Genomic DNA, 26,188 nt, shown 5'->3' with positions numbered 1-26,188 from the left:
TATATGTCTCTTCCAAACTTGCCCATTTTCCAAGGTCACATAATAGGACACAGGTCCACTAGCCCGGGTGATCACACCGGCCACCCACCGCGGACCTCGTGAATAGTTCCTCACCCAGACCAGATCTTCAGGGGCGAGATACCTTGTTGTGTCAGTCTCAGCCTGGGGGGTTGCTCTTGAATTACGGTTTGGCATTTTATCTGGGTGGACATAATCCAGCACCGTTACCAGTCTTCTACCTAAGAGCAGCTCGGCTGGCGACTTGCCCGTCGCAGTACACGGCGTCGCATGCTGCAAAAATAACATTCGCGCAATGCGAGCCGACCAGTTACCCTCCATTAAGCGCGCAATGGATTCTTTGGCTGTTCTTACCATGCGCTCAGCCTGCCCATTGGAGGATGGGTGAAAGGGCGCGGATGTGACCCCTCTTATAAAGTTATCAGCCAAGAATGCCCTGAATTCTTGGGATACAAAAGCTGCCCCATTATCTGATACAATGGTCTCAGGTAACCCGTGGGTAGCAAACAGCTGCCTCAACACCTTGATTACGGCAGCTGATGCCATGCTAGGGACCATCGCCACTTCTAACCATTTGGAATATGCATCAACGATAACCAAAAAAGACCTTCCCTTGGAATGGCCCAGCAAAATCTATGTGCAGCCGGCTCCAGGGAGTCCTGGACTGCTCCCACCAGTGGACTGGTGCTCTGGCCACTTCTGGCCGCACCTCTTGGCATGCCTTGCATGTTCGTACCCATTGTTCTATGTTCTGGTCCATTCCAGGCCACCACACATAACATCGGGCTAGCGACTTCATCCTGACCATTCCCGGGTGTCCCATGTGAAGCGTCTCAAGAACCCTGTTTCTCAGTGGTGCTGGGATTATCACCCTATCTCCCCATAGGAGACAACCCTTATGCATGGACAATTCGTGCTGCCTTGTCGCATAAGGCCTGAATTTTTCTTCATGCGGACCACCTGGCCACCCCCTCCCCACCCAAGTGAGCACACGGGAGAGAACAGCATCTTTCCTAGTTTTCTCAGCTATATCCGTAGCTGTTACAGGAGCCCCCGGAAGTGTTTCTAGCATCATAATGTGCTCCGCCGGAGCAGGATCCTCATTGCTCCCGCCAGGAAGGGGCAATCGACTCAGCGCATCAGCATGGCACAACTGTTTCCCCGGCACATGGGTCAAGGTGTACTGGAACCCATTCAGGAATATTGACCAACGCAACAGTCTGGGGGAGAGAATTTGTGGCGTTTGTTTGTTTGGGTTGAACAACCCTAACAGTGGTTTGTGGTCCGTTTCAATGGAGAAATGGCGACCGTACAAATAATCATAGAACCTTTTGATTCCGGACACAATAGCCAGTGCCTCTTTATCAATTTGAGCATAGTTGCGCTCTGTGGGCGACAACGTACGGGAATAGAAAGAGATGGGCTTTTCCGACCCATCCGGTTCCCTATGACTCAGCACAGCCCCCAGACCGTATTGAGAGGCATCACATGCCAGGACCAGCGGCTTTGACTCATCATAATGAGCAAGGACGCTCCTGCTACTCAGCATTCCTCGCAAGGAGTCAAAAGCCTTCTGCTGCTCCCGCCCCCATCGCCACACATTCTTTTTCTGCAATAGTCTATGTAATGGTTCAGCTACCGAAGCTTTCTGGGGTAAGAACGAATGATAAAAGTTAATAAGTCCCAGGAATGACTGCAACTCCGTCTTGTTCTGTGGTCGTGGTGCCTCGATGATGGCCTTAATCTTAGCATCTGTGGGGTGGATGCCTGATGCATCAATTTTAAACCCCAAGAAATCCACAGTTGGCACCCCAAAACTGCATTTTTCTTTTTTCAGTTGCAACCCCACCTCCTTGAACTTGAGCAACACTGCACGGACACGCGCAACCAGTTCCTGTGGGTCTTTTCCAGCAATCAAAACATCATCAAAAAATGGCAAGACCCCCGGCAGACCTCTTAACAGGCGTTCCATGAGCCCTTGAAAAATCCCTGGGGCCACACAAACTCCGAACTGTAATCTGTTAACTCTGAACGCCCCTTTATGTGTGACAATAGTCTGTGCTTCCGCTGATTGTGGGGTTACTGGCAGCTGTTGGTAAGCTTGTGCCAGGTCAATTTTGGCGAACACCTTGCCCCCAGCCAGTTTAGCCAACAGATGTGATACGACTGGAATGGGGTATGAGTTTCCCCTGAGAGCCTTATTGATAGTACATTTGTAATCTGCACATATCCTGACTTCCCCATTTGCTTTAAGGGGCGTGACGATTGGAGTCTCCCACTTAGCAGAGTCCACGGGTGAGAGAACTCCCTGCTTGACCAATTTATCCAGCTCTGCCTCGATCTTGGGTTGCAGTGCAAATGGCACTCGCCTTGGTTTGAGTCGGATTGGAGCCACCCCGGGGTCCAACTCGAAGTCAACTGGGGGCCCTTTATAACAACCCAGTTTTCCATTAAAGAGACCAGCAAATTCCTTGCATAATGCCTCGCTCATCTCAGGGCAGGTTTGGATTGAATTAAGCCCTGAGATACTCAGTCCCAGGGCAGGGAACCAGTCAGTGCCCAGGAGACTGGGGCGACTGCCCTTCGCAATCACCAGTTTGAGTACAGCCTGTTTGTCCCGGAACTGTACTCTCACGGCACACATTCCCATAACATGGATGCGGCCTGCTGAGTACGACTGCAAGGTTGCCGGAAAGGGCTCCAGAGGGGGCAACTTACCCCTGGGGAAGAATGTCTTCGCGGTCTGGTCCGACACGATGGTGAATGCGGATCCGGAGTCCACCTCCATGTCGCACTGCTGACCCTCAATCTTCACCTTGACGTGTGCCTTGCCTTGCGCTGGAAACTGCACGGCCCTCCCGTTGATCTCCGTTACGTAGTGGCAGTCCTTTAGAAAACGAGTTGCTGTGGGTGGTCTGCGATGCTCCAGTCTAGGTGCTCCTGTCGCTCCCGACGCCGCCGATCTACAGACCCTGGCGATGTGACCCGTCCTTCCGCACGTCCGGCAGATAGCATCCCTGAAACGACAACTCTTCCTTTCATGGTTTCCGCCACAACCTGGGCAACTGCCTCGGCGATCTCTGTGCACTGTGCAGGCCTGACGCACCGACTCGACCCCACGGACTGGGCTCTGGCTCGGAGTAGCCTCTAGCTCGTCCATGGCATGCGCAACTTCTATCTGTGGCTTAGTGGCCTTGCGACTGGCATCAAGCTCCTCTCTTTCATAATTCTCCGTGGCGGTGGCCTCTTTCAAGGCTGAAGCAAGGGTAACCTCTTCTTTAGCCACGATGCGTCTTCTGGCTTTCTTGCTGCTCAGACCACCAATAAACCGATCCAGGAGAGTCTCTTCCAGATTTTGGAAGCCGCAGTGCTGAGCGAGCTTCCGGAGTTCAGCCAGAAATGTGGATACAGACTCCCCAGCATGCTGCTGCCTCTTATGGAACTCCATCCGCCGGGCCATCTTGGTCTCAGTAGGCGCCAAGTGGCTTGTTAGGCAGGCAAGAATATCTTTGAGAGATGTCTCACTCAGCTTCGCTGGAGCAAGTAATGCCTTGGCCAGCTTGAAGGTCTCGGGCCCACAGTAGCTCAGGAATGTGGCCCTTCTTTTGCTGGCATCGGTGATCCCTTGAGCCACTGCAAAGAACTCGAAGCGTTCAACGTAGTCTTCCCAGGTGTGGGGCTCTGATGGCTGGAAGGGCTCCAATACCCTTGGACTCTCCATTGTCCTAGCGGGCAGGGTCGTCTTCTCAGCTGGCCAGTGAGTCTTGTTCTCAGCTGCAATCCGGACTCTGAGGCAGGGTTGTGTTTAACCGCTCCTCAGCATTCCGGATCCCACCTTCGTCGCCAGTTGTTGTGACGTGGGGTTTGTGATTTCAGCTCTCTTGACAAAACATGCTGGAGACAGTTCTCTAGTAACAGCTCTTTATTAAAGTGAACAAGACTGAAGACTGAGGAGAGGAAAGCTACATTTATAGGGACAGGGGACTAGCTAGGAAGGGATACATTTTGGAGGGAACAATATCAAGCAATCACAGTGCTGCCTTTTGGAGGAAACCAATAAGACAGAGGATCCAAATACAGCAGCTTAAATGAACCAATAGTAGCTGTACCCTCTGGAACCAAAAGGCAGTTACTTTATCCTAATGCAAATACAGACAATAGTAATACAGATATAAAATCCTTTGACTCAATACACAACAGAACTGCTAAGTTGGCAGGAGCTGGGACCAAGCAAAGGGAGCTCAAGCCCTAGGCTCAGTGGTTTAACCCACAGTGCCACCCGCGTCCCTTATGCATGCTTACCAAAATTATTCAATTCCATTCAGAGGTAGGAATTGGGATTGGGGACAGCCTACCTAGTTAGTGTTATCTAGGAATCTCTGCATTCCAATATTATTGTGTTCACCTAACAGACAACAAACAGAAACATTTTAAAAACATTCCTTTATTTTAACCCAAATACATGCTGATTCTTAGATTGTAAAACAACAAAAACACCTGGCCTAAAAGTTCTTTGGCTGAAGCAAGTCAAGTTCCCAGCTCTTTGCTGGCTGGCCTAACCAGGGGAACAAGACTGCTAGGGAGCAGAGCCACTCAGTATGTGAATGCCTCATGCTGTAGGTAAAGCCTGAGGATTTTCTCTTTTCTGGAAAATTATTTTAAATCCATGCTTTTTCTGTTGGAGGGAGGGAGCATAAATGTAAAAAATTAGTTTTCAGTTCTATTTTTTAAAAAATAATTTTTATTGAATTTTACATAAAGAGAAAAAGAAAAAGAAAAAAGAAAAATTTAAAAAAAGAAATACAAAAAAACAAAAAACAAAAATGTCAATGTTATCACATCTTATTTCTTCAAATTTCTTCACTTCCCCTTCTTACAGTCCTTATTAATAATTAACTCTTACTATTTCCATATCTTAGCTAGACATCATAAAATTACTTCTTGTGTCCCAGTTCATAGCCTTATTCTTAAATAATTCTTATTCATTTTATATAGAAGAGTGAAGGAAAGATAGAAAGAAAAAACCCAAAATAAAAATAAAAAGACATAAGACATAATCTTATTTTCCAATTTCTAATCTAAATATTTCAGACTTCCTCATTTCCCCTTCTTGAGTTCCTTATTAATCACTAATTATTGCAGTTTCCAAATCTAAAATTACCTTCTTTCTTCCAATTTACAACTTCTTTTTAACCATTTACCCTTCATACTTCTTTTTACCTTTATTGCCCAATATTCTCTATCCTTTTACCCAAAAATATTCATAATTAATTTTCAAAATCTTTTCCCCCTTTTTCTTCCCACCCTCAAAACTAAATCTACCCCCTTTACTTGGAATCGAAGTCTCCAGAGATTTCAGCCAGCTCCTTAATACATTCCGAGTTCAAACCATGTTTTTTCCACCTATAAAAGTCGTCTCAGTTCCTCCTCACCCCACTCCTGCTCTGTCCCAATCTAAATTTTGCTCAACCCTTTCCCTCCCCTGCTGTATTCCCAATATTTTATCTTCAATCTCTTTCTCTTTCTGCCCCCCACCTGCTTCCTTCTCCCCCTCTCTCACTGGGGTAACAACCTTTTTGTTTTTCCCCTTTTTGGGGGACTTTTGGGTCGAGTCCCTTCCCTGTTCCACCCCTCCCACCGGTGAAACAGTGATTTCTTCTTCCTTCCTTCCCTGTTCCACCCCTCCCACCGGTGAATCAGTGGTTTCTTCTTCATCCTCTTCTGTCTCAAAAATCACTTCTGATGAATCAGCAGTCTTCTCTCCTCCTTCAGGATTGCGGTTCTCCTCTGTCGTTTCCAGGATTTTTCCTAAAGTCAGGTCACAGCATGCGTCTTCTTGTAGTCCTTCCCCTGGTCCTTCTTCCTCTTCTCCCTCTTCATCCTCTCTAAATTCATCTACTTCAAAATTCATTTCTCTTAGTTCATCAGTCCTCTTATCCAAGCTTGTTACAACACTTTTGGGATTAGGAATCTCCTCTGTCATTTCCAGAATTGTTATCAAAATTAAGTCCCACTGTGTACTGTTCTTCTCACAATCCAGAACCTTCTCTTCCTTCCTGTTAATGCTTTCCGCCTCCATACTTGTGGCAGAGCAGGAAGTGGTGTTGTTATTGTCTTTAATTTATATTTTCCAAATATAAAAAGAATAAAGTCCCATCTGAACTGGATCCAACCTCTATTTCTGCCGCGCTAGCTGAGAGGTGCAGAAACCTCGAGCTCCGAGGTTTCTGGCTTGTGGAGGAGGGGAAATTCCACGGGGGCGACACGGACCCCTGTAGAACCCCGTGTAGAGCGTCCCGGGGGCAAATAAGCTCGGTGGAGCTCCAGGAGCGACTCCTCCGCTGCCTGGTAAGCTCGTAAGAGCCCCGAGAGCGAGCGCAGTCGCAGGAGCCATTTTGAGCACCATCGTTACCTCCAAGAAGCAAGATAATTGGCGCTGGGAGGAGGCTTAAAAGGGAAGTCAGCCCCCCCCCCACTTGAGTAATGGACGATGCAGTAAAGCTGAGGAACGCCCAGAAATTTGCTTTTAATAACTTTTTCCTGATGCAGAGTAAGGGAAAAAGATAAAGTGTACATAAATCTCTGCAAAAGACTGTGATTTGACAAGGGGAAACCCCCCGTGAACTTGGAGTCGGGTCAAAGGAAGGATCGGCTAGCTGCCTTTATGACATCACAATAGAAAAGAATGTGAATGCTGTATGAGACTGAGACTGAGAGCTGCAGATAAGCAAAAGAGGAAGTTTAAAAAAATAGACTTCAAGGCTACTCAGTGTTGAATTTGAGACTGAATAATAAGAGAAAAAATAGTATTTTCAGTTCTAATTGAGTATTTTTATTCTAGAGGTTGGATGGAGAATATAATAAAACACAGACAGTGCAAGCCTAATTACCTATTAGAAATAGAAGTCGGTCCTACTGAATTGTTGTTGTTGTTCAGTCGTTTAGTCGTGTCCGACTCTTCGTGACCCCATGGACCATAGCATGCCAGGCACTCCTGTCTTCCACTGCCTCCCGCAGTTTGGTCAAACTCATGTTTGTAGCTTCAAGAACACTGTCCAGCCATCTCATCCTCTGTCGTCCCCTTCTCCTCATGCCCTTCTCCTTAGGTAAAGGACCCCTGGCAGTTAAGTCCAGTCACAGACTCACGGGGATTCGAACTGCCGACCTTCTGATCGGCAAGCCCAAGAGGCTCAGTGGTTTAACCACAGCACCACCTGCGTCTCAGTGAGGCTTACTCCCAGGTAAATGGTTACAGGTATGTAGCCATGTTGGTCTGCCGTAGTTGAAACAAAATAAAAAAATTCCTTCCAGTAGCACCTTAGAGATCAACTACGGTAAGTTTGTCATTGGTATGAGCTTTTGTATATCTGAAGAAGTGTGCATGCACGCGAAAGCTCATACCAATGACAAACTTAGTTGGTCTCTAAGGTGCTACTGAAAGGAATTTTTTTTATTTTCTCCCAGGTAAATGGATTTTAGGAATGCAGCTTCTCAGCAGTTCTGCCTTTGGAATAGGAAGGTTGGTTGGTGCAGCAAATAGAAGATGGAAGGTTTTTGGCTATTGATTTTTTGGTCTCTCCAATTATTTTCAATGTCAGCACCAAATAAGTTTGAAACTTTGATCCCATAAATGACATACTGTAATGAGCTAATATTTTAATAAATCACTATGGCCTGGAAAGCCAATGGAAGCCGGGGAAGCCAGTCATTCTATTAAACTGATAGTGCCCTAAGGTTTGAAACAGATGCCACTTTTACTGAAAAGATGGATGTTTCATTTGATTGTATGCTGCTTTTGGGGCTCATGAGCAGAAAAGCAGCTTGTTGTTGTTTAGTCGTTTAGTCGTGTCCGACTCTTCGTGACCCCATGGACCATAGCACGCCAGGCACTCCTGTCTCGCACTGCCTCCCACAGTTTGGTCAAATTCATGTTCGTAGCTTCGAGAACACTGTCCAACCATCTTGTCCTCTGTCGTCCCCTTCTCCTAGTGCCCTCAATCTTTCCCAACATCAGGGTCTTTTCCAAGGATTCTTCTCTTCTCATGAGGTGGCCAAAGTATTGGAGCCTCAGCTTCACGATCTGTCCTTCCAGGGAGCACTCAGGGCTGATTTCCTTAAGAATGGATAGGTTTGATCTTCTAGCAGTCCATGGGACTCTCAAGAGTCTCCTCCAGCACCATAATTCAAAAGCATCAATTCTTCGGCGATCAGCCTTCTTTATGGTCCAACTCTCACTTCCATACATCACTACTAGGAAAACCATAGCTTTAACTATACGGACCTTTGTCGGCAAGGTGATGTCTCTGCTTTTTAAGATGCTGTCTAGGTTTGTCATTGCTTTTCTCCCAAAAAGCAGGCGTCTTTTAATTTCGTGACTGCTGTCACCATCTGCAGTGATCAAGGAGCCCAAGAAAGTAAAATCTCTCACTGCCTCCATTTCTTCCCCTTCTATTTGCCAGGAGGTGATGGGACCAGAAAAGCAGCATGTACCGGTAAATTAGAATATACATATATTAAATAAATGTTTGGTCTCTTAGCTTCCAAACTTTTACTCAGTAGGTTTTGTAATTTACACATATCCATAGGTAGGGGTGGCCCAAGACATTTTGGCACATGAGGAGGAACCCAAAATGGTGCCACCCTCTCCCAGCCAGGGAAGAAGGGGTCAGGGAAGATCTACATAAAGAAGGAGGGAAGAAAGATCTACATCAAGATCTGCTGTCTGTGAATCCTGCCATCTGAGACGGTCACCTCACCTTGTCTAGTGGATGTGCTGGCCCTGCTCATATGTAACCTTTAAATTGCACTAATCCTAATACATGGATTATAATTTATCTCCATGAATGCCAGATCAACACTGATCAAAAACGGAATCATCAATAAGAGTATAAATATAATATGGAGTGAGAAAGAAGAGCAGCTGCTAAAACTGAACACTAAAGTAAGTGTCACTAGTCTAGAGAAAGAGAAACCTATCCAGAAGCACTTGGAGGATTAGAGCTACCGGTACTTACTTAAGATGTGGTGTTAAATGTGTATTCTTACTAGATTTATTTACTTATAAACTAATGATGATGATGATGATTGGTATGAGCTTTCATGTGCATGCACACTTCTTCAGATACACCTTTAAGGTGCTACTGAAGGAATTTTTCTATTTTGCTTCGACTCAGACCAACACGGCTACCTACCTGTAACTAGATGATGATGATGATGGTGATGGTGATGGTGATGGTGATGGTGATGATATGCTTCCCATCTGATTGGGTTGCCCCAGCCCCTGGGCTGTTTCCAGCAAATTAAAACATTAAGCACAGTAAAGCATCAAACCTCCTTCATGGATCACTGCCTTGTCGTGGTGAAGGGTGAATAACTCAGAGAAGCTATGAGCTATGCCGTGCAGGGCCACCCAAGACAGACAGGTTATAGCTCAGGTCTGAAGCTCAACATAAAAAAAACCCAAGATCATGGCCACTGGTCCCGTCACCTCCTGGCAAATTAGAAGGGAAAGAAATGGAGGCAGTGCGAGATTTTACTTTCTTGGGTTCCATGATCACTGCAGATGGTGACAGCAGTCACGAAATTAAAAGATGCCTGATTCTTGAGAGAAAAGCAATGACAAACCTAGACAGCATCTTAAAAAGCAGAGACATCACCTTGCTGACAAAGGTCCGTATAGTTAAAGCTATGGTTTTCCCAGTAGTGATGTATGGAAGTGAGAGCTGGACCATAAAGAAGGCTGATCGCCAAACAATTGATGCTTTTGAATTATGGTGCTGGAGGAGACTCTTGAGAGTCCCATGGAAGGCAAGAAGGTCAATCAGCCCCGAAGAAAATCAGCCCCGAGTGCTCACTGGAAGGACAAATCGTGAAGCTGAGGCTCCAATACTTTGGCCACCTCATGAGAACAGAAGACTCCCTGGAAAAGACCTTGATGCTGGGAAAGATGGAGGGCACAAGGAGAAGGGGACGACAGAGGACGAGATGGATGGACACTGTTCTCGAAGCCACCAACATGAGTCTGACCAAACTGCGGGAGGTAGTGGAAGACAGGAGTGCCTGGCGTGCTCTGGTCCATGGGGTCACGAAGAGTCGGACACGACTAAACAACAAAAGCAGGCCCGGCTCTAGGTAAGGTCCCGGTGGCGCGGGGCACCAGGGCGCTGGGCTGGCAGGGGGGGCGCTCACGGCAAAGCCGAGCGGAAGCCGTGCTGTGCGCTGCGGGGGCGCCGGAGCGATCTCCGTGCCTCAGCGCCAGGGTACCCGACCTGCTTGAGATGGCCCTGAACAAAAGTATCAAACATTAAAAACTTATCTAAACAGGGCTGCCTTCAGATTTATTCTAAAAGTCAGATAGTTGTTCATTTTCTCTACCTAGTTCCCTGCAGCCTCATTTCTCACAATGAGGGAACTGCCAGAAAGGTAGAGTTGGATCTCAGTGTCTGGGCTGAATGATAGGGGTTTATAACAATACTGTACACCTAAAACCACACACTAAAAACAGACATCAATTAACCGCTGCAGAAAGATGTATTCTTAATTGCCTGCATAGGTCTGGTGGAGCAGAAAAGTTTTCATCAGGTGTTTAAAAGTTGAAATAAAAGGCACCTTGCAACCTTCAAATTATTCATGCTGTATTGTAAGGACTTGTTCTTAAGACTCATGGCCACAGGATTAGTTTAAACCACAAGACTGGGAGTATTCAGGGGTTAAAATTGCCAGGCACAGGATGTTGAAAGCAGCACAAGTGATGGGGACAGCTTTTTAAATCCACATCCTTCATTATGCCTGGTGGCTCTCCAGCAAAGCTTCAAAGATGAGAGCTTTCAGTTCTCATACAAGATGAAATAAACACATCAAGTTCCTTTAAAGAGCTTTCTACGTGGCACACAGTAAAAACTCCACAAGACAATTTTAAAATCTCTTTATAGCTCACCTTTCACATCTTTTAATGTAGTTTCTGATAGGTGATGTCTCTCTCACCCACACGTGAAAGGAGAAGTGAGACAATTGATCTGCATTTTTAATGCACAAGTGAAAATTGCTATTCCAAATTACTTCATGTTAAGAGAGAGGTGTTGACTAGTGTTGTACAAAAACTTAAAAATAACCTTCCTGTCAAACTGGTTAGCATACACACCAAACCTGTTTCTCAAACTGCTAAGATGTATACGGCACTTTGTCACACTGTTTTATGAATTAATTCAAATTCATCATTTCCATTTGTGAACATCTCTCATTATCTACCACTTACAAAGGATATGCACTTCCTACATTATCTGAAAATCTAATTAACAGGCCAGGAGAGAAATGAAAAACATACAATTCCTTGAGCTAAAGCTTTGAATCAGAATAGATACCAACTGTCCAAATGTACAGAGGCATGTGGTTAGGAACCCTAGATATAAAATAATAATAATAAAACGCTAGCTCCCCATCACTTGCATTAGGCTTCTCCGTGTTAGTGTGGTGGCTTGAGACTGAACCCAAAGAATTCCCCTTTTTATCTTCCCATTCCTTTAAGACATCAGCCCCAGCTATTTAGAATCCTTCCCTTCTGCCTCTCTCTAAGTGTTGAGCCATAATATGCTGTTTGTTGTTGTTGTTGTTGTTTAGTCGTTTAGTCGTGTCCGACTCTTCGTGACCCCATGGACCATAGCACGCCAGGCACTCCTGTCTTGCACTGCCTCCCGCAGTTTGGTCAAACTCATGTTCGTAGCTTCGAGAACACTGTCCAACCATCTTGTCCTCTGACGTCCCCTTCTCCTAGTGCCCTCCATCTTTCCCAACATCAGGGTCTTTTCCAAGGATTCTTCTCTTCTCATGAGGTGGCCAAAGTATTGGAGCCTCAGCTTCACGATCTGTCCTTCCAGGGAGCACTCAGGGCTGATTTCCTTAAGAATGGATAGGTTTGATCTTCTTGCAGTCCATGGGACTCTCAAGAGTCTCCTCCAGCACCATAATTCAAAAGCATCAATTCTTCGGCGATCAGCCTTCTTTATGGTCCAGCTCTCACTTCCATACATCACTACTGGGAAAACCATAGCTTTAACTATACGGACCTTTGTCGGCAAGGTGATGTCTCTGCTTTTTAAGATGCTGTCTAGGTTTGTCATTGCTTTTCTCCCAAGAAGCAGGCGTCTTTTAATTTCGTGACTGCTGTCACCATCTGCAGTAATCAAGGAGCCCAAGAAAGTAAAATCTCTCACTGCCTCCATTTCTTCCCCTTCTATTTGCCAGGAGGTGATGGGACCAGTGGCCATGATCTTGGTTTTTTTGATGTTGAGCTTCAGACCATATTTTGCGCTCTCCTCTTTCACCCTCATTAAAAGGTTCTTTAATTCCTCCTCGCTTTCTGCCATCAAGGTTGTGTCATCTGCATATCTGAGGTTGTTGATATTTCTTCCGGCAATCTTAATTCCGGCTTGGGATTCATCTAGTCCAGCCTTTCGCATGATGAATTCTGCATATAAGTTAAATAAGCAGGGAGACAATATACAACCTTGTCGTACTCCTTTCCCAATTTTGAACCAATCAGTTGTTCCATATCCAGTTCTAACTGTAGCTTCTTGTCCCACATAGAGATTTCTCAGGAGACAGATGAGGTGATCAGGCACTCCCATTTCTTTAAGAACTTGCCATAGTTTGCTGTGGTCGACACAGTCAAAGGCTTTTGCATAGTCAATGAAGCAGAAGTAGATGTTTTTCTGGAACTCTCTAGCTTTCTCCATAATCCAGCGCATGTTTGCTATTTGGTCTCTGGTTCCTCTGCCCTTTCGAAATCCAGCTTGCACTTCTGGGAGTTCTCGGTCCACATACTGCCTAAGCCTGCCTTGTAGAATTTTAAGCATAACCTTGCTAGCGTGTGAAATGAGCGCAATAGTGCGGTAGTTGGAGCATTCTTTGGCACTGCCCTTCTTTGGAATTGGGATGTAGACTGATCTTCTCCAATCCTCTGGCCATTGCTGAGTTTTCCAAACTTGCTGGCATATTGGGTGTAGCACCTTAACAGCATCATCTTTTAAAATTTTAAATAGTTCAGCTGGAATATCATCACTTCCACTGGCCTTGTTATTAGCAGTGCTTTCTAAGGCCCATTTGACTTCACGCTCCAAGATGTCTGGCTCAAGGTCAGCAACCACACTACCTGGGGTGTACGAAACCTCCATGTCTTTCTGGTATAATTCCTCTGTGTATTCTTGCCACCTCTTCTTGATGTCTTCTGCTTCTGTTAGGTCCTTACCAGTTTTGTCCTTGATTATGGTAATCTTTGTACGAAATGTTCCTTTCATATCTCCAATTTTCTTGAACAGATCTCTGGTTTTCCCCATTCTATTGTTTTCCTCTATTTCTTTGCATTGCTCATTTAAGAAGACCCTCTTGTCTCTCCTTGCTGTTTTTTGGAAATCTGCATTCAGTTTCCTGTATCTTTCCCTATCTCCCTTGCATTTTGCTTGCCTCCTCTCCTCCGCTATTTGTAAGGCCTCGTTGGACAGCCATTTTGCTTTCTTGCATTTCCTTTTCCTTGGGATGGTTTTCGTTGCTGCCTCCTGTATAATGTTACGAGCCTCCATCCATAGTTCTTCAGGCACTCTGTCCACCAAATCTAAATCCTTAAACCTGTTCCTCACTTCCACTGTGTATTCATAAGGGATTTGATTCAGATTGTATCTTACTGGCCCAGTGGTTTTTCCTACTTTCTTCAGTTTAAGCTGGAATTTTGCTATAAGAAGCTGATGATCTGAGTTACAGTCAGCTCCAGGTCTTGTTTTTGCTGATTGTATAGAGCTTCTCCATCTTTGGCTGCAGAGAATATAATCAATCTGATTTCGATGCTGCCCATTTGGTGATATCCATGTGTAGAGTCGTCTCTTGTGTTGTTGGAAGAGAGTGTTTGTGATGACCAGCTTGTTCTCTTGACAGAACTCTATTAGCCTTTGCCCTGCTTCATTTTGAACTCCAAGGCCAAACTTGCCAGTTGTTCCTTTTATCTCTTGATTCCCTACTTTAGCATTCCAATCCCCTGTAATGAGAAGAACATCCTTCTTTGGTGTCATTTCTAGAAGGTGTTGTAGGTCTTCATAGAATTGGTCAATTTCACTTTCTTCAGCTCCAGTAGTTGGTGCATAAACTTGGATTACTGTGATGTTAAAAGGTCTGCCTTGGATTCGTATCGAGATCATTCTGTCATTTTTGAGATTGCATCCCATTACAGCTTTTGCCACTCTTTTGTTGACTATGAGGGCCACTCCATTTCTACTACAGGATTTTTGCCCACAGTAGTAGATATGATAGTCACCCGAACGGAATTCGCCCATTCCCTTCCATTTTAGTTCACTGATGCCCAGGATGTCGATATTTATTCTTGTCATCTCATTTTTGACCACATCCAGCTTACCTCCACTCATGGTTCTTACATTCCAGGTTCCTATGCAATATTTTTCTTTACAGCATCGGACTTTCCTTTCGCTTCCAGGCATATCCGCAACTGAGCGTCCTTTCGGCTTTGGCCCAGCCGCTTCATCAGCTCTGAATCTACTTGTACTTGTCCTCCGCTCTTCCTCAGTAGCATGTTGGACGCCTTCCGACCTGAGGGGCTCATCTTCCAGCGTCATAACTTTTATATGCCTGTTGTCTTTGTCCATGGAGTTTTCTTGGCAGGGATACTGGAGTGGCTTGCCAGTTCCTTCTCCAGGTGGATCACGTTTAGTCAAAACTCTCCACTATGACCTGTCCATCTTGGGTGGCCCTGCATGGCATAGCTCATAGCTTCTCTGAGTTATTCAAGCCCCTTCGCCACGACAAGGCATTGATCCATGAAGGGGAATATGCTGTTTACTCCGCATAATAATAGAACACATGGGCAACAACCCCAGATTTGGGTAGGTGATCCTCATATCCTGGAGGTGAGCAGAGATTTGCATAATTAAGCTTGCTCTATCTTCTTTCACTCCATTTTACCTGAGAACAGTGCAGACTTTATGACTTTAGCATCAGCCTACACCCCCCTCCCACTTTGCTTAGCATTCAGTCTGACAAATAATGCTGGAGAACTCAAAAGGTTGCTCCCTATTTTGTGACATTTCCCACCTGATCCTAACATAGGTATTCTCCTATTGTGGATTTTGAAAGACTTATCCTGAGTTATCTCAAATAGGTCATGTATTACCTATGTTACCCTACAGTCCCTAGGGTAACATCACTATTCTGGCTAAGTTACCTTCTACAAAGTTCTGCTATAGACACTTAAGGATGTAGGAGTTTCCCTTATACTTGGACAGGGCATGGAGCTCAGTACTGTAGTTTCTGTTGACAGCAGCTCACTGGAGCTTTGAACAAAAGTTACTCTCAGCTCTACTTGGAGATTTCAGGGATTGAACCTAGGACATTTTGCATGCGGAGCATGTGCTTTACAGCTGTGCTATTGCCCTTTTCAAGGCTAGCTGTGGCCGTTCAAGTGAATTATAGCAACACTTATTAAAATAATTAAAGCGGAATAATTATAATAATAATAATGTAATTTATTATTTCTACCCAGCCTATCTGGCTGGGTTTCCCCAGCCACTCTGGGCAGCTTTCAACAGTACATTAAAAACAGACTAAAACTTTAAACATTAAAAACTTCCCTAAACAGGCCTGCCTTCAGTTGTTTATTTCCTTGACATCTGATGGGAGGGCGTTCCACAGAGTAGGCGCCACTACCGAGAAGGCCCTCTGCTCGATTCCCTGTAACCTCACTTCTCACAGTGAGGGAACCGCCAGAAGGCCCTTGAAGCTGGACCTCAGTGTCCGGGCTGAATTATGGGGGTTGGAGACGCTCCTTCAGGTATACTGGGCTGAGGAAGTAATAATACTACCTAAATATATTGGCACAATAGTTCTCAAAATCTTAGAGATTCTTGTGTCCATTGATAGTGCATTTAAGAGATGCTAGAAGCCCAGTTGTAAAACACAACTGTTGACAGGCTAAATATTATTCTGATTGTACTGCAAACTTAGATCCTTGGGTATCCATTTGATAACAAAGGTTTTTTTTCTATATTTCCAGTGCAAGACATCTTAAGTTTGATATAGAATGTTAGTTTACAAATACAGTAAAGGGAGATAAGTCTGCATTTGATCTATAATTAGCAGCATGGTTACCAAGAAACAGCATCACTTGTCTAGGGGCAACAGGGAGGCATATGGTTATAACCACCACACAGAATATTAGTAATTCCCAAGAATAACAGTCTCTTGCAGCAATGGCAGTGACTGTCTCGAGTTGGTGGGTTGGGAATTTTTAAGTCCCCCTCCTGCTCATGACTTTTACAGCACTAAAAAGGAAATAACTCATTTAAATATGTGCAAAGACCCATAGTCTTCCAACTAAGAAACTATTTTCTATATACTCATAGATAGGGAGAATGGATTTCATGTGAGATAGAATGAGCCTAACTCCTTGATAAATAGATCCAATCACCTCTCATTTAGAAATTAAATCATTCTTTAATTTCAAAAAAATGTCGTAACACATTTTAAAAGTCAAAGGAAGTAAAAAACTACAATACTTTCCAGGTTCTGTCTCCTCCTACTTCACGAATCCATTAAAAATTATAAATATCATTTCCTAAAATTGAATTCAGCCACATAGACAAATAAAATCTGATCCAGAACCCACCAGAATTTAGCATTAGAAGGCCCTACTTTCAGTACTATGGCTCAGCCCTGGAAATGTGAAGGATCTCTCAAGCCACTCCCAGAGTACCTCCCCACTGCGAAATCACAACTAGGCTCTCCATGTCTAGGGCAGGCATCCCCAAACTGCGGCCCTCCAGATGTTTTGGCCTACAACTCCCATGATCCCTAGCTAAGTGGACCAGTGGTCAGGGATGATGAGAATTGTTGTCCAAAACATCTGGAGGGCCGAAGTTTGGGGATGCCTGGTCTAGGGCAAGATATATTCCAGATTTGGGTGAGGATACTGTGTTGGTCGACATCTCCCACCCCACATGATGAGATTTGATAACTCCAACTTCCAAGATACCCATTAACGTAATGAACTAAAACATAGGAACTTCATCTCAGTAGCTTTCACCTAGGTGGAAGTGGAGGTTTTGCTACTCAGGTAGGCCGCAGAGAAGTCAGGAAAGCAGAATCCAGAAAAAGTGATATTAAGATGCACCATAATAGGTAGTTCAAACCAAAGACAGGAGTCTTGATGAGCAACATGACAAGGTTGCTCTTTGGATTAGCCAGGGCACAAGTCTGTCCCACAATGTCTGCTCCATTAGGCAGCAGGCTCCTTAAATCTTTCCATCACACAAGGTCACTATTATGCTTGATTTTGCAGGTAAAAGGAGAGGCAGCCAATAGATAGAATATTAGCAGCAAAGCGTAGGCTTGGTGAAAACAGCCATATTATGTTGGACTTGTTTGGCTGTTAAAACAGGCATTTGGATGTAATTCCCTTTTTTTCCAACAGTGAAAACACAGCTCTGTTGACAGCAAAGAAAGACATGCCTATCTCTGGCACAAAGTATGCAGGTGCTGCACCTGGATTTGATACATGTCTGAATGTGATCTTCCTTCATTCCTGAGATTCAGCGTTTCACTGTTAAGTGGGAAGTGCTCCTTAAACACAACACAAGATTGCCCTGAGTAATCTGGGAAAGGGGCGGGGAGCCATGGCAGCTCTACACCATACTTTTAAAGCACATCCTATACACATTTAAAGAATGTGACCTCCCCTAAAGAATCATGGGAACTATACTTTCCCTGCCAGAGAGCTACTATTACCAGCATATTTAAACTATGCTTTAAATGTATAGTATGTACCTGCCCCTAGTCTGCAACTCAGCATTTTCAAAAGGGCTGTAAACAAAAAGTACGATGGAAGAACGTTTTAAGATGCACATTTCTCTAATTGGCAATACTATAACCTAAATTGTACCCTTCCCTGCAGAAGAGATGGCAGTTTATAGATTCCCATGATGAATTAAGATTTGAGGAGTTTATCGTCTGTGAAAACTAATTATGTGTTTATCGTCTAATGTTCGAGAGTTCTCCAGTAGCAATAAAGAAAAGTAAATAAAATTGCTAAATTAGAATAATACTCAAGGAAAGCATACAATGAGTGCAAGACAAGATTTAAAGAAAAAGCCCTGGGTTTTTTTTTTTAATTTTGAAACTTAAAATGGAAAGTAAAAAAGTGTGCAGAAATATAAGAGATTACACAGTACAGTACAATATCTGCAAAATGAAGGAAGTACATAGTACAAGATGGAAGCACCCATTTAGTTCAATGTTTACACTAAAAGGCTACCTTCAGAAAAGCATGCTGCATTAGCTGTCTATGTCTGAATTCCCTGTTCAATATTTTAAGACAGCCTCTACACATTTAATATATATATATATTTTTAAAAAAACGACAACAACTTAATATCATGGCACTTGTTTGGAAACATGAAAAACAAAACAAAACTTGATATTTGCTTTTAACATCCCTCAGTTCTTTGTTAAAAATTGACACTATAAGATGAAATACATAAGACACACATACACAAGGGGGTGGGAAGCACATTTTAACATCTGCAATTTTACTCCTTTTGTGCTTTGAAGAAAAGTCTTGGATGTGAGAATTTCACTCCCGTACAGTTTGTGAGTCAGAAAATGTACCTCTTATATAAGTCATTCTGTACCATGCTGCTTATGAAGTGAAACCACTGTTAGTGGCCTAATTTCAGATACATTAAAAAAGACTAAATAAAATAAGAGGGCACGAGCCAAGTTGTAAGTTAGCTCTTTTAAATTCTCCTGCCCCCTTCAAGAATGTAAAACTGAAAGATTACTCATCAGATCTAAAACATAGCACAATTACGTAAATGTTTTAAGATGTACCTTGTAACTGACATGCGCTTAACAAGGGAAAAGTACCAAAGTGGTTCAATTCCTCCTCTTCAACATGCCAGTGTTTGAAAAGTACAATGAAAATAATGCATACTAGTCAAAGAGGCAATTTTTGCCTTAATGCACAAATGTACCATAGATTAAGTTCACAATGGCAGAGAAAAACAACTCACAGAAGGATAACTAGAATGTGCTTGGTTCTGGACAACTATTCAGTTAAAGTCCACATTTCTACATTATCTAAAACACTTTGCAAATCCCTTCTCTTTACAAGCATTTAAAAATCAAGCAAAATACACAACTGACATCTCCAGCCAGCAGTTCCTTGACTTTTAAGATAAAGCATGCAACTTTTTCTCGGTACATTATATTAATTATATACAGACCTTTAAAACGCCCATCTTCACTGACCTAGCTGGTTTGAATTTTTATTTAGACTTTTGCATACATCTTAGAGCCGTAAGTATAGGACCATGAGAGGAGCCACACTTCCCTAATCACATTAATAGAGGGATCCTTTTGTAGTGTAATGTAGTGTAATGGTTTTTCAAACTGTACAGCTGCTGTATGAGACTATTAGCCTTTTAAATCCATAGTGAAAATAAATTCTTCTCTACCTTAACAGAAGCTGCAAAATTATAAAGCTGGCTGCATGAGGTCGTATTTGTTAACATTAGCTGCCTATTTCTGCTAAATACTTATTTTTTCTTTTTTTAAAAAACTCTACTGGTTCATTTTAATTCAAACTGATACCATACATTTTATTAGCCCTTTTGAAAAGGACAGACTTAAGAAGGCACTCATTTACATAGCAAGGATGTATACCAAAGAACTTTGATTAAACAAATGACAAGTAATTTTGGAGTCAAATCTACTGCATGGTGCTTGAAAGAAAAATCCTATTCAGAGACAGCTATGGTCTCCGTTGTCAAGAAAGCATCTATTCTCCATGCTTATGTCAAGCCTAAAGTAAATGCTGTACCACTTCCAAGTCTAAAAAAATAGCAAGGCATTACAGTGGTTTTTGTTGTTTAGTCGTTTAGTCGTGTCTGACTCTTCGTGACCCCATGGACCATAGCACGCCAGGCACTCCTTCCACTGCCTCCTGCAGTTTGGTCAAACTCATGTTGGTAGCTTCGAGAACATGGATCAATGCCTTGTCGTGGCGAAGGGGCTTGAATAACTTAGAGAAGCTATGAGCTATGCCATGCAAGGCCACCCAAGATGGACAGGTCATAGTGGAGAGTTTTGACTAAACGTGATCCACCTGGAGAAGAAACTGGCAAGCCACTCCAGTATCCCTGCCAAGAAAACTCCATGGACAAAGACAACAGGCATATTACAGTGGTACCTCAGTTTACAAACAATTCGGTTTATGAACTCTGCAAAGCCAGAAATAGTGTCCTGGTTTGAGAACTTTACCTCGTCTAAGAAAAGAATCTGGTGGAAGGGCACCGGCAGCAGGAGGCCTCATTAGGGAAAGCGTGCCTCAGTTTAAGAACGGTTTTGGTTTAAGAACAGACTTCCAGAACGGATTAAGTTCGTAAACTGAGGTACCACTGTATATATAATCCTGGAGACTGCAAATATTACACCACAGTCCTATGGATGTTTGCTCAGAAGTAAATCCCACCAAATCCAATGGCGCCTACTCAAAAGTGCACACAGGATTACAATGCTAAACTTGTAACATGGAAGATGAAACTTTACGTCCAGTTCACACTGAATGTGGAATATACATGGAATGGAAGTGGGCTGTGGCAGTACATGTAAATTCTCCTGCTGCTCTTCATTTGTTTTCAGTCTAACACATTACCATTACCAATGCGAGTAAGCTTCTTAGCCAGGTCTGAGAACTCAGGTTTAACCAGGGTTCTTCAAACAAATTAGGGAGCATACACATTTTACTCTGGGTTGGCAACAGACACATGTAAAACTGAAGACAGATGGACTTGATGTGTTAATTTCACTTAATGCAAGCAGGTGCTCTTTAATTAGACCACTTTGAACCCAGAGCTGTATTACATTTCAAGTGGAATAGGTGGCAACATCCTCTATTTCACATTAGGCAGCCTGTAGGAAAATGGTTGCCTTGATGTTTCAAGTTCAACTTTGGCAAAATCTGTTTTAGTGTTTTAGATTTCCTTATAGTCAAATAAAAAGCATCCAGCTTACATAGCAGGTTAATTAAAAGTTCTTATTTGATAGCAAATGACAAAGGTAAATGCATTTTATTAATTGCATCCCAACTGCAAACTGTTCATCCATGCAGAAAAATGTGTTAGCAACAAATGGCACAGTTCAGAAGTGGGAGATCAGACACATTCCTCAGCAGACATCAGAAGGGGATTGATATATTCAAAGCCTTCAAATTCAGACTGGTCAATCTTCTTCACAATATCACTGAAAATAAAAAGAGCATTTATATTCTCAAAAAACAATACAATGCAATTTGTACTGAGAAAACCCCCCAGAGAGCTACTGTATTCAGCACAGGCTCTACTGAAACATCAGATTCATCAGGCTACACTCTCAATTGTCCACCAGCAACCATTCCATCAAGCTACTACAGAAGGACAAAGGTTGCTGAAAAAGTACAGTAGTAACTTTTAGCCCTTTCCCTCTGAATCTTTCTATTCAAGCTGGTCTATAAGACCTCTGTAACTAAGAACCAGTGTATAAGCTTCCTTTTTTCCCTTCTCCTACTGAGTCCCATCTTGTGTAGTCTTTTAGATTGTAAGTCTGAAGGCAGGGACTGTCTTTTCATTCATGTGTGTAAGCTGCTCAGGGAGCCCTTTAAAAAAATACAAAAACAACAACTTAAAACTGAGGTGCTAAAAACAAATAAGGAAGCCCAAAGAAATGTGTTCTTGTCAGGGTTCTGATGCACTGAACAAAAAGTACACACAGGAATTTTTTTTAGTCACTTCTTCTATCACTAAACTATAATTCAAGTAGAAACTATTATACAGTGGTACCTCGACATCCGAATGACTTGACTTCCGAAGGTTTCGACTTCCGAAGTCGGCAAACCTGGAAGTCTTTTTGCCCCGCGCGCGGTCAGCGCATGCGCAGAAGCACAAAAATCGCACTTTGCGCATGTGCAAAACAGACGCTTCATCAACCGAAGGATTCGACTTACGAAGAGTGCCGCGGAACGGATCGCCTTCGTAAGTCGAGGTACCACTGTATTTATTTATTATTAATAATAATAAATCATAAAGTAAAGGTAAAGGGACCCCTGACCATTAGGTCCAGTCGCAGACGACTCTGGGGTTGCGGCGCTCATCTCGGGTTATTGGCCGAGGGAGCCGGCGTATAGCTTCCAGGTCATGTGGCCAGCATGACAAAGCCGCTTCTGGCAAACCAGAACAGCACATGGAAACGCCGTTTACCTTCCCGCTGTAGCGGTTCCTATTTATCTACTTGCATTTTGACGTGCTTTCAAACTGCTAGGTTGGCAGGAGCTGGGACCAAGCAACGGGAGCTCACCCCCTCACAGGGATTCGAACCGCCGACCTTCTGATCAGCAAGCCCTAGGCTCAGTGGTTTAACCCACAGCGCCACCTGGGTTCCCAAATCATAAAGTATAATAAATAATAATAATAATAATAATTTTATACCAACCATCATCCAAGGATCACAGGGAAGTTTAGTTTTTAAACAAAAATATAAAGAAACAAAACAATATCACCACCACTCCCAGTTTAAATGGCCGTAGACTACGTAATTAGTCAAAGGCCTGGGGAAGAGGAATATTTTCGCTTGGCATCTAAATATATGAAATGAAGCTTCCCGGCGAGCCTCCCTGGGGAGAGCCCCATTGGTGTGTATATATAGCTGGTGCAAGAGCTGGTTTGCAGGGTGGCGCAAAATGGGGAGAGTTGGGCTCTGGCAGCTGCTTCCCGTAATTTAACGGTGATAGCAGCAGCCAGGTAAGCAGCACCCATGGACTGGGCCATGAGAGGGGAAGACAAAGAGGGGAGAACAATTACGCCTGGGACAATAGCCAAGCACACGGAGCAGCAGTGCAGGAGCTGCCCACCAAGGGTGCAATATTGCTGGCTGCTTCACTACTGTGTTCTGTGCAGGCAACACCCTGATGAAACACCATCCAACAGGACTGAACCCTCCCACTCTCTGCAGTGTGGCAGGAGGAGGGGGGGCCAAAGGAGATATAGTGTCTCCTTCTTCAGCCCTCCTCCCGACTACCTTGAGTTTAAAAAACCCTAATTAACATTAGCCCTGCCCTCCAAGTTGATTCAGAGTTCCTGGCCAGCTGTTAACAGAGTCAGATTGGAGGAGGATGCACAGGCCTTGAAACTAATATATTATGCTATCCATTTATAAATTTCTATTTTTTAGCTTCTTAGAATTCCTGAGCAATACCGGGTACAGTTCTTATTATAAGCAAGTATTCGCTCTCAAAAGTTAGAAATATATCTGTTTGTCCTTATATAACTCTAATAATAATAATAATAATAATTACAATTATAATTTTATACTCTGCCCATCTGGCTGGGTTTCCCCAGCCACATACAGATGCTTTGCATGCAGATGGCTTCAGGGTCAATTCATGTCATCACTACTTGTGATCAGGTAACAGGTGATATGATATATCTCTACCAGAGACCCTGGAAAGTAGGTGCCAGGCAATACTGGGCAAGACAGACACCAAGTTTGTTTTTTGGTATAAAGTGGCTTCCTGTGTTGAATTATCTGAAGTTACAAAATCCTGGATTGCCCCCAATTATTATTATTTAAATCTCAGAAACCATGTAAATCACAATTCATTATGCACTTTACCAGTTGCCATTTTGTTCAACACAATGGGATAGCCATTTTTGGTCACATGGGAATATGAGCAGCTCTGCTGGATCAGACTAAGGATCTATCCAATCCCGTGTTCTGCTTCCAGCAATGGCCAATCATCCAGGATACAGTGATACCTCGCTAGATGAATGCACTGCTAGATGAATTTTTCGCTAGACGAATGGGTTTTGCGATCGGAGTTTGCCTCGCAAGACGAATTCATTTTGTGAAAAATTCGTCTAGCAAATCGCAGTTTCCCATAGGAATGCATTGAAATTCAATTAATGTGGTCCTATGGGCAAAAAATTTTTTTTTTAATTCAATGCATTCCTATGGGATTCACTAGATGAATTTTTCGCAAAACGAATTGACTCACAGAACGAATTAAATTCGTCTTGCGAGACACCACTGTACCTACAAGAAAGGCAGGATGTGGATAGCCTTCTTTGTCTCTACTTCTGGAAACTGTTAGAGGTTCTGAAGTTCCATCACGGCAAATACTACCACAATAAGAGCTGTTAGAATTACAGGGGAGCATCTCGTTCAGTTTAGGAGCTTAATCATTTACTTACTCATCATCAGGAGTGAGTTGAACAGGCTCATTCGTGAACTGGGAGTCAAAGTTGTCCAAACCAAATTCTCCACATATGTTTGGTTTAAAGGGAGGAACCACTTGCTTTTGTTCCATCTAGGAGTAAGTTCACATAGCATAAGTGTTGCTGTTGGATAATTACATAGAGTGCATTAAGGATAATTCACATTTCTCTTAGGAGGACAAACTATGGGTTATAGTATTTGTAAGCTTTTGTTCCACACAATGATCCTATTGCTTTGGGGGCACTGTATTGCAAAGTATAATGGGTAGAACGCTTTTGGCCTTGTGGTTATGCTACAGGGTGCCACAGGGCACTATTTTATTCCCCAATGCTACTTAATATCTACATGAAGCCACAGGGAACTGTTATCAGGAGTTTGGGGCCATGGTGCCACCAGTACACTGTCGACACTCACCTCTAATTCTCCATTTATTACATTGGAATCAGGATAACACCTGGACTGGTGCCAGTTTGGCAAATCTGCAGGCGAGTGGTTCCCGTGTCAGAGAACAACACCTGAATGGGGTTGCATTCCCTATGAAGGAGCAGGTTACACAGTCCAGGGTGCTTCTATACCTAGCTCTGTCACTGGAAGCCCAGACTGCCTCAGTACCTAGAAGCCCCTTTTACCAGCTGTGCAAGATACAACAGCTACAACCATTCATGGACCAGCTTAACTTGACTACAGTAGTTCAGGCACTGGTGAGTTCAAGATAAAATTACTGCAATGCACTCTATGTGGGGCTTCCCTTACCCTTGATCTGAAAACTGCAGCTAGTACAGAATACTGCAGCATGGCTGCTGACAGAAGCGAGAGCCTGCCAACTTATAAACACGTCTGCTTAAAGATTTTCATTTCTTACAGGATCAGGTTCAAGGTACTGTTACTGGTATATAAAGCCCTTAACAAGCTTGAATGGCCTTACCCAATATGTGCCCACTCAACCACTTCGAACTGCCAAAGTGACACTGTTAACAAGAGCCACACAATAATCACCCCGTACTTCTAAGAAATTTTAGTGTGGCATCACCTACACTTTGGTAGTAAGGTGACATCAAAGAGATCTCTTTGCTATATATTTTTCAGCATCTGCTTAAATTTTTTTTGTTCAGGCAAATCTATCCAGACACATAGATGCTGACATGTTTTAATCTCTTTTTAGTTCACTCCTGTTTTTAATTGTTTTTAGTTACTGGTTTTTTAATGAAATTTTTAATATTTATCGTAAACCACCTAGAGATTTTGTTACAACCAAGCAGTATGTAAGTTTTGTTAAATTAAATCTTTAAAACCCCTTGCTCTGAACATAATCCCCAAAATTCTGAAAACATGCCAAGTAGTAGCATGGTAAAAGGTAACTGAGCTCCTGAAGTACTAAAATAACCACTGCACTGCATAATCCATGCTCACTTTGAGTACTTGAAAGGACATTGCTCATGCCCCAAAAAGATTAATTATCTGCTTACTGTGTCATAATATAAAATTTATGGGGAAAACTCAATATTTTTTTGGCAACTTTTCACTGACAATGGCAGAAGTGCTCTCATCCAGGCAAGATTTCAGATATTCACTGTGCATAGAACTATTTAAAAGCAATTATTTATATTGACCACTTACCAGGTCCCAATCAACATTACGAAAAAACGGATGTCCCTGAATGTCTGCAAACCCTGTTTGAGGATGACAACCTAGCCGTTCTTTTGGATCCTAGGTAAAGAAAACATATAACATGAAGGTCAAATTAGGCTATTGTAACTGGGCCAGGAAACATGCATAGAATGTAAATATAAGTACACAAATTGTTAAAGTGCTCATATTACATTCCTTCCCAAATACGTATTTTGATATTTTTATTCTAATTTTCTCTTGCCAG

At 43.2% G+C, this 26,188-nt stretch overlaps 1 protein-coding gene across 1 annotated transcript in view; it reads right to left on the bottom strand.

Moving 5' to 3' along the window:
• Nucleotides 1-18,146: 18,146 nt before the first annotated feature.
• PRKCI (protein kinase C iota) overlaps nucleotides 18,147-26,188 on the bottom strand; it is a 36,532-nt gene continuing 28,490 nt past the window's right edge. The window contains exons 16-18 of the mRNA XM_035133148.3: nucleotides 25,933-26,022; nucleotides 24,291-24,406; nucleotides 18,147-21,309 (exon numbers count right to left, since the gene is read on the bottom strand). Coding sequence (XP_034989039.1) covers nucleotides 21,222-21,309; nucleotides 24,291-24,406; nucleotides 25,933-26,022 — 294 coding nt within the window. The 3' untranslated portion in view covers nucleotides 18,147-21,221. The remainder of the gene's footprint in view (nucleotides 21,310-24,290; nucleotides 24,407-25,932; nucleotides 26,023-26,188) is intronic.

The sequence above is a fragment of the Zootoca vivipara genome, chromosome 5 (assembly GCF_965207765.1).
Source record: "Zootoca vivipara chromosome 5, rZooViv2.hap1.1, whole genome shotgun sequence".
NCBI lineage: Eukaryota > Metazoa > Chordata > Lepidosauria > Squamata > Lacertidae > Zootoca > Zootoca vivipara.
Note: the sequence above shows the minus strand (reverse complement) of the source record. Positions and strands in the feature narration are given on the sequence as shown.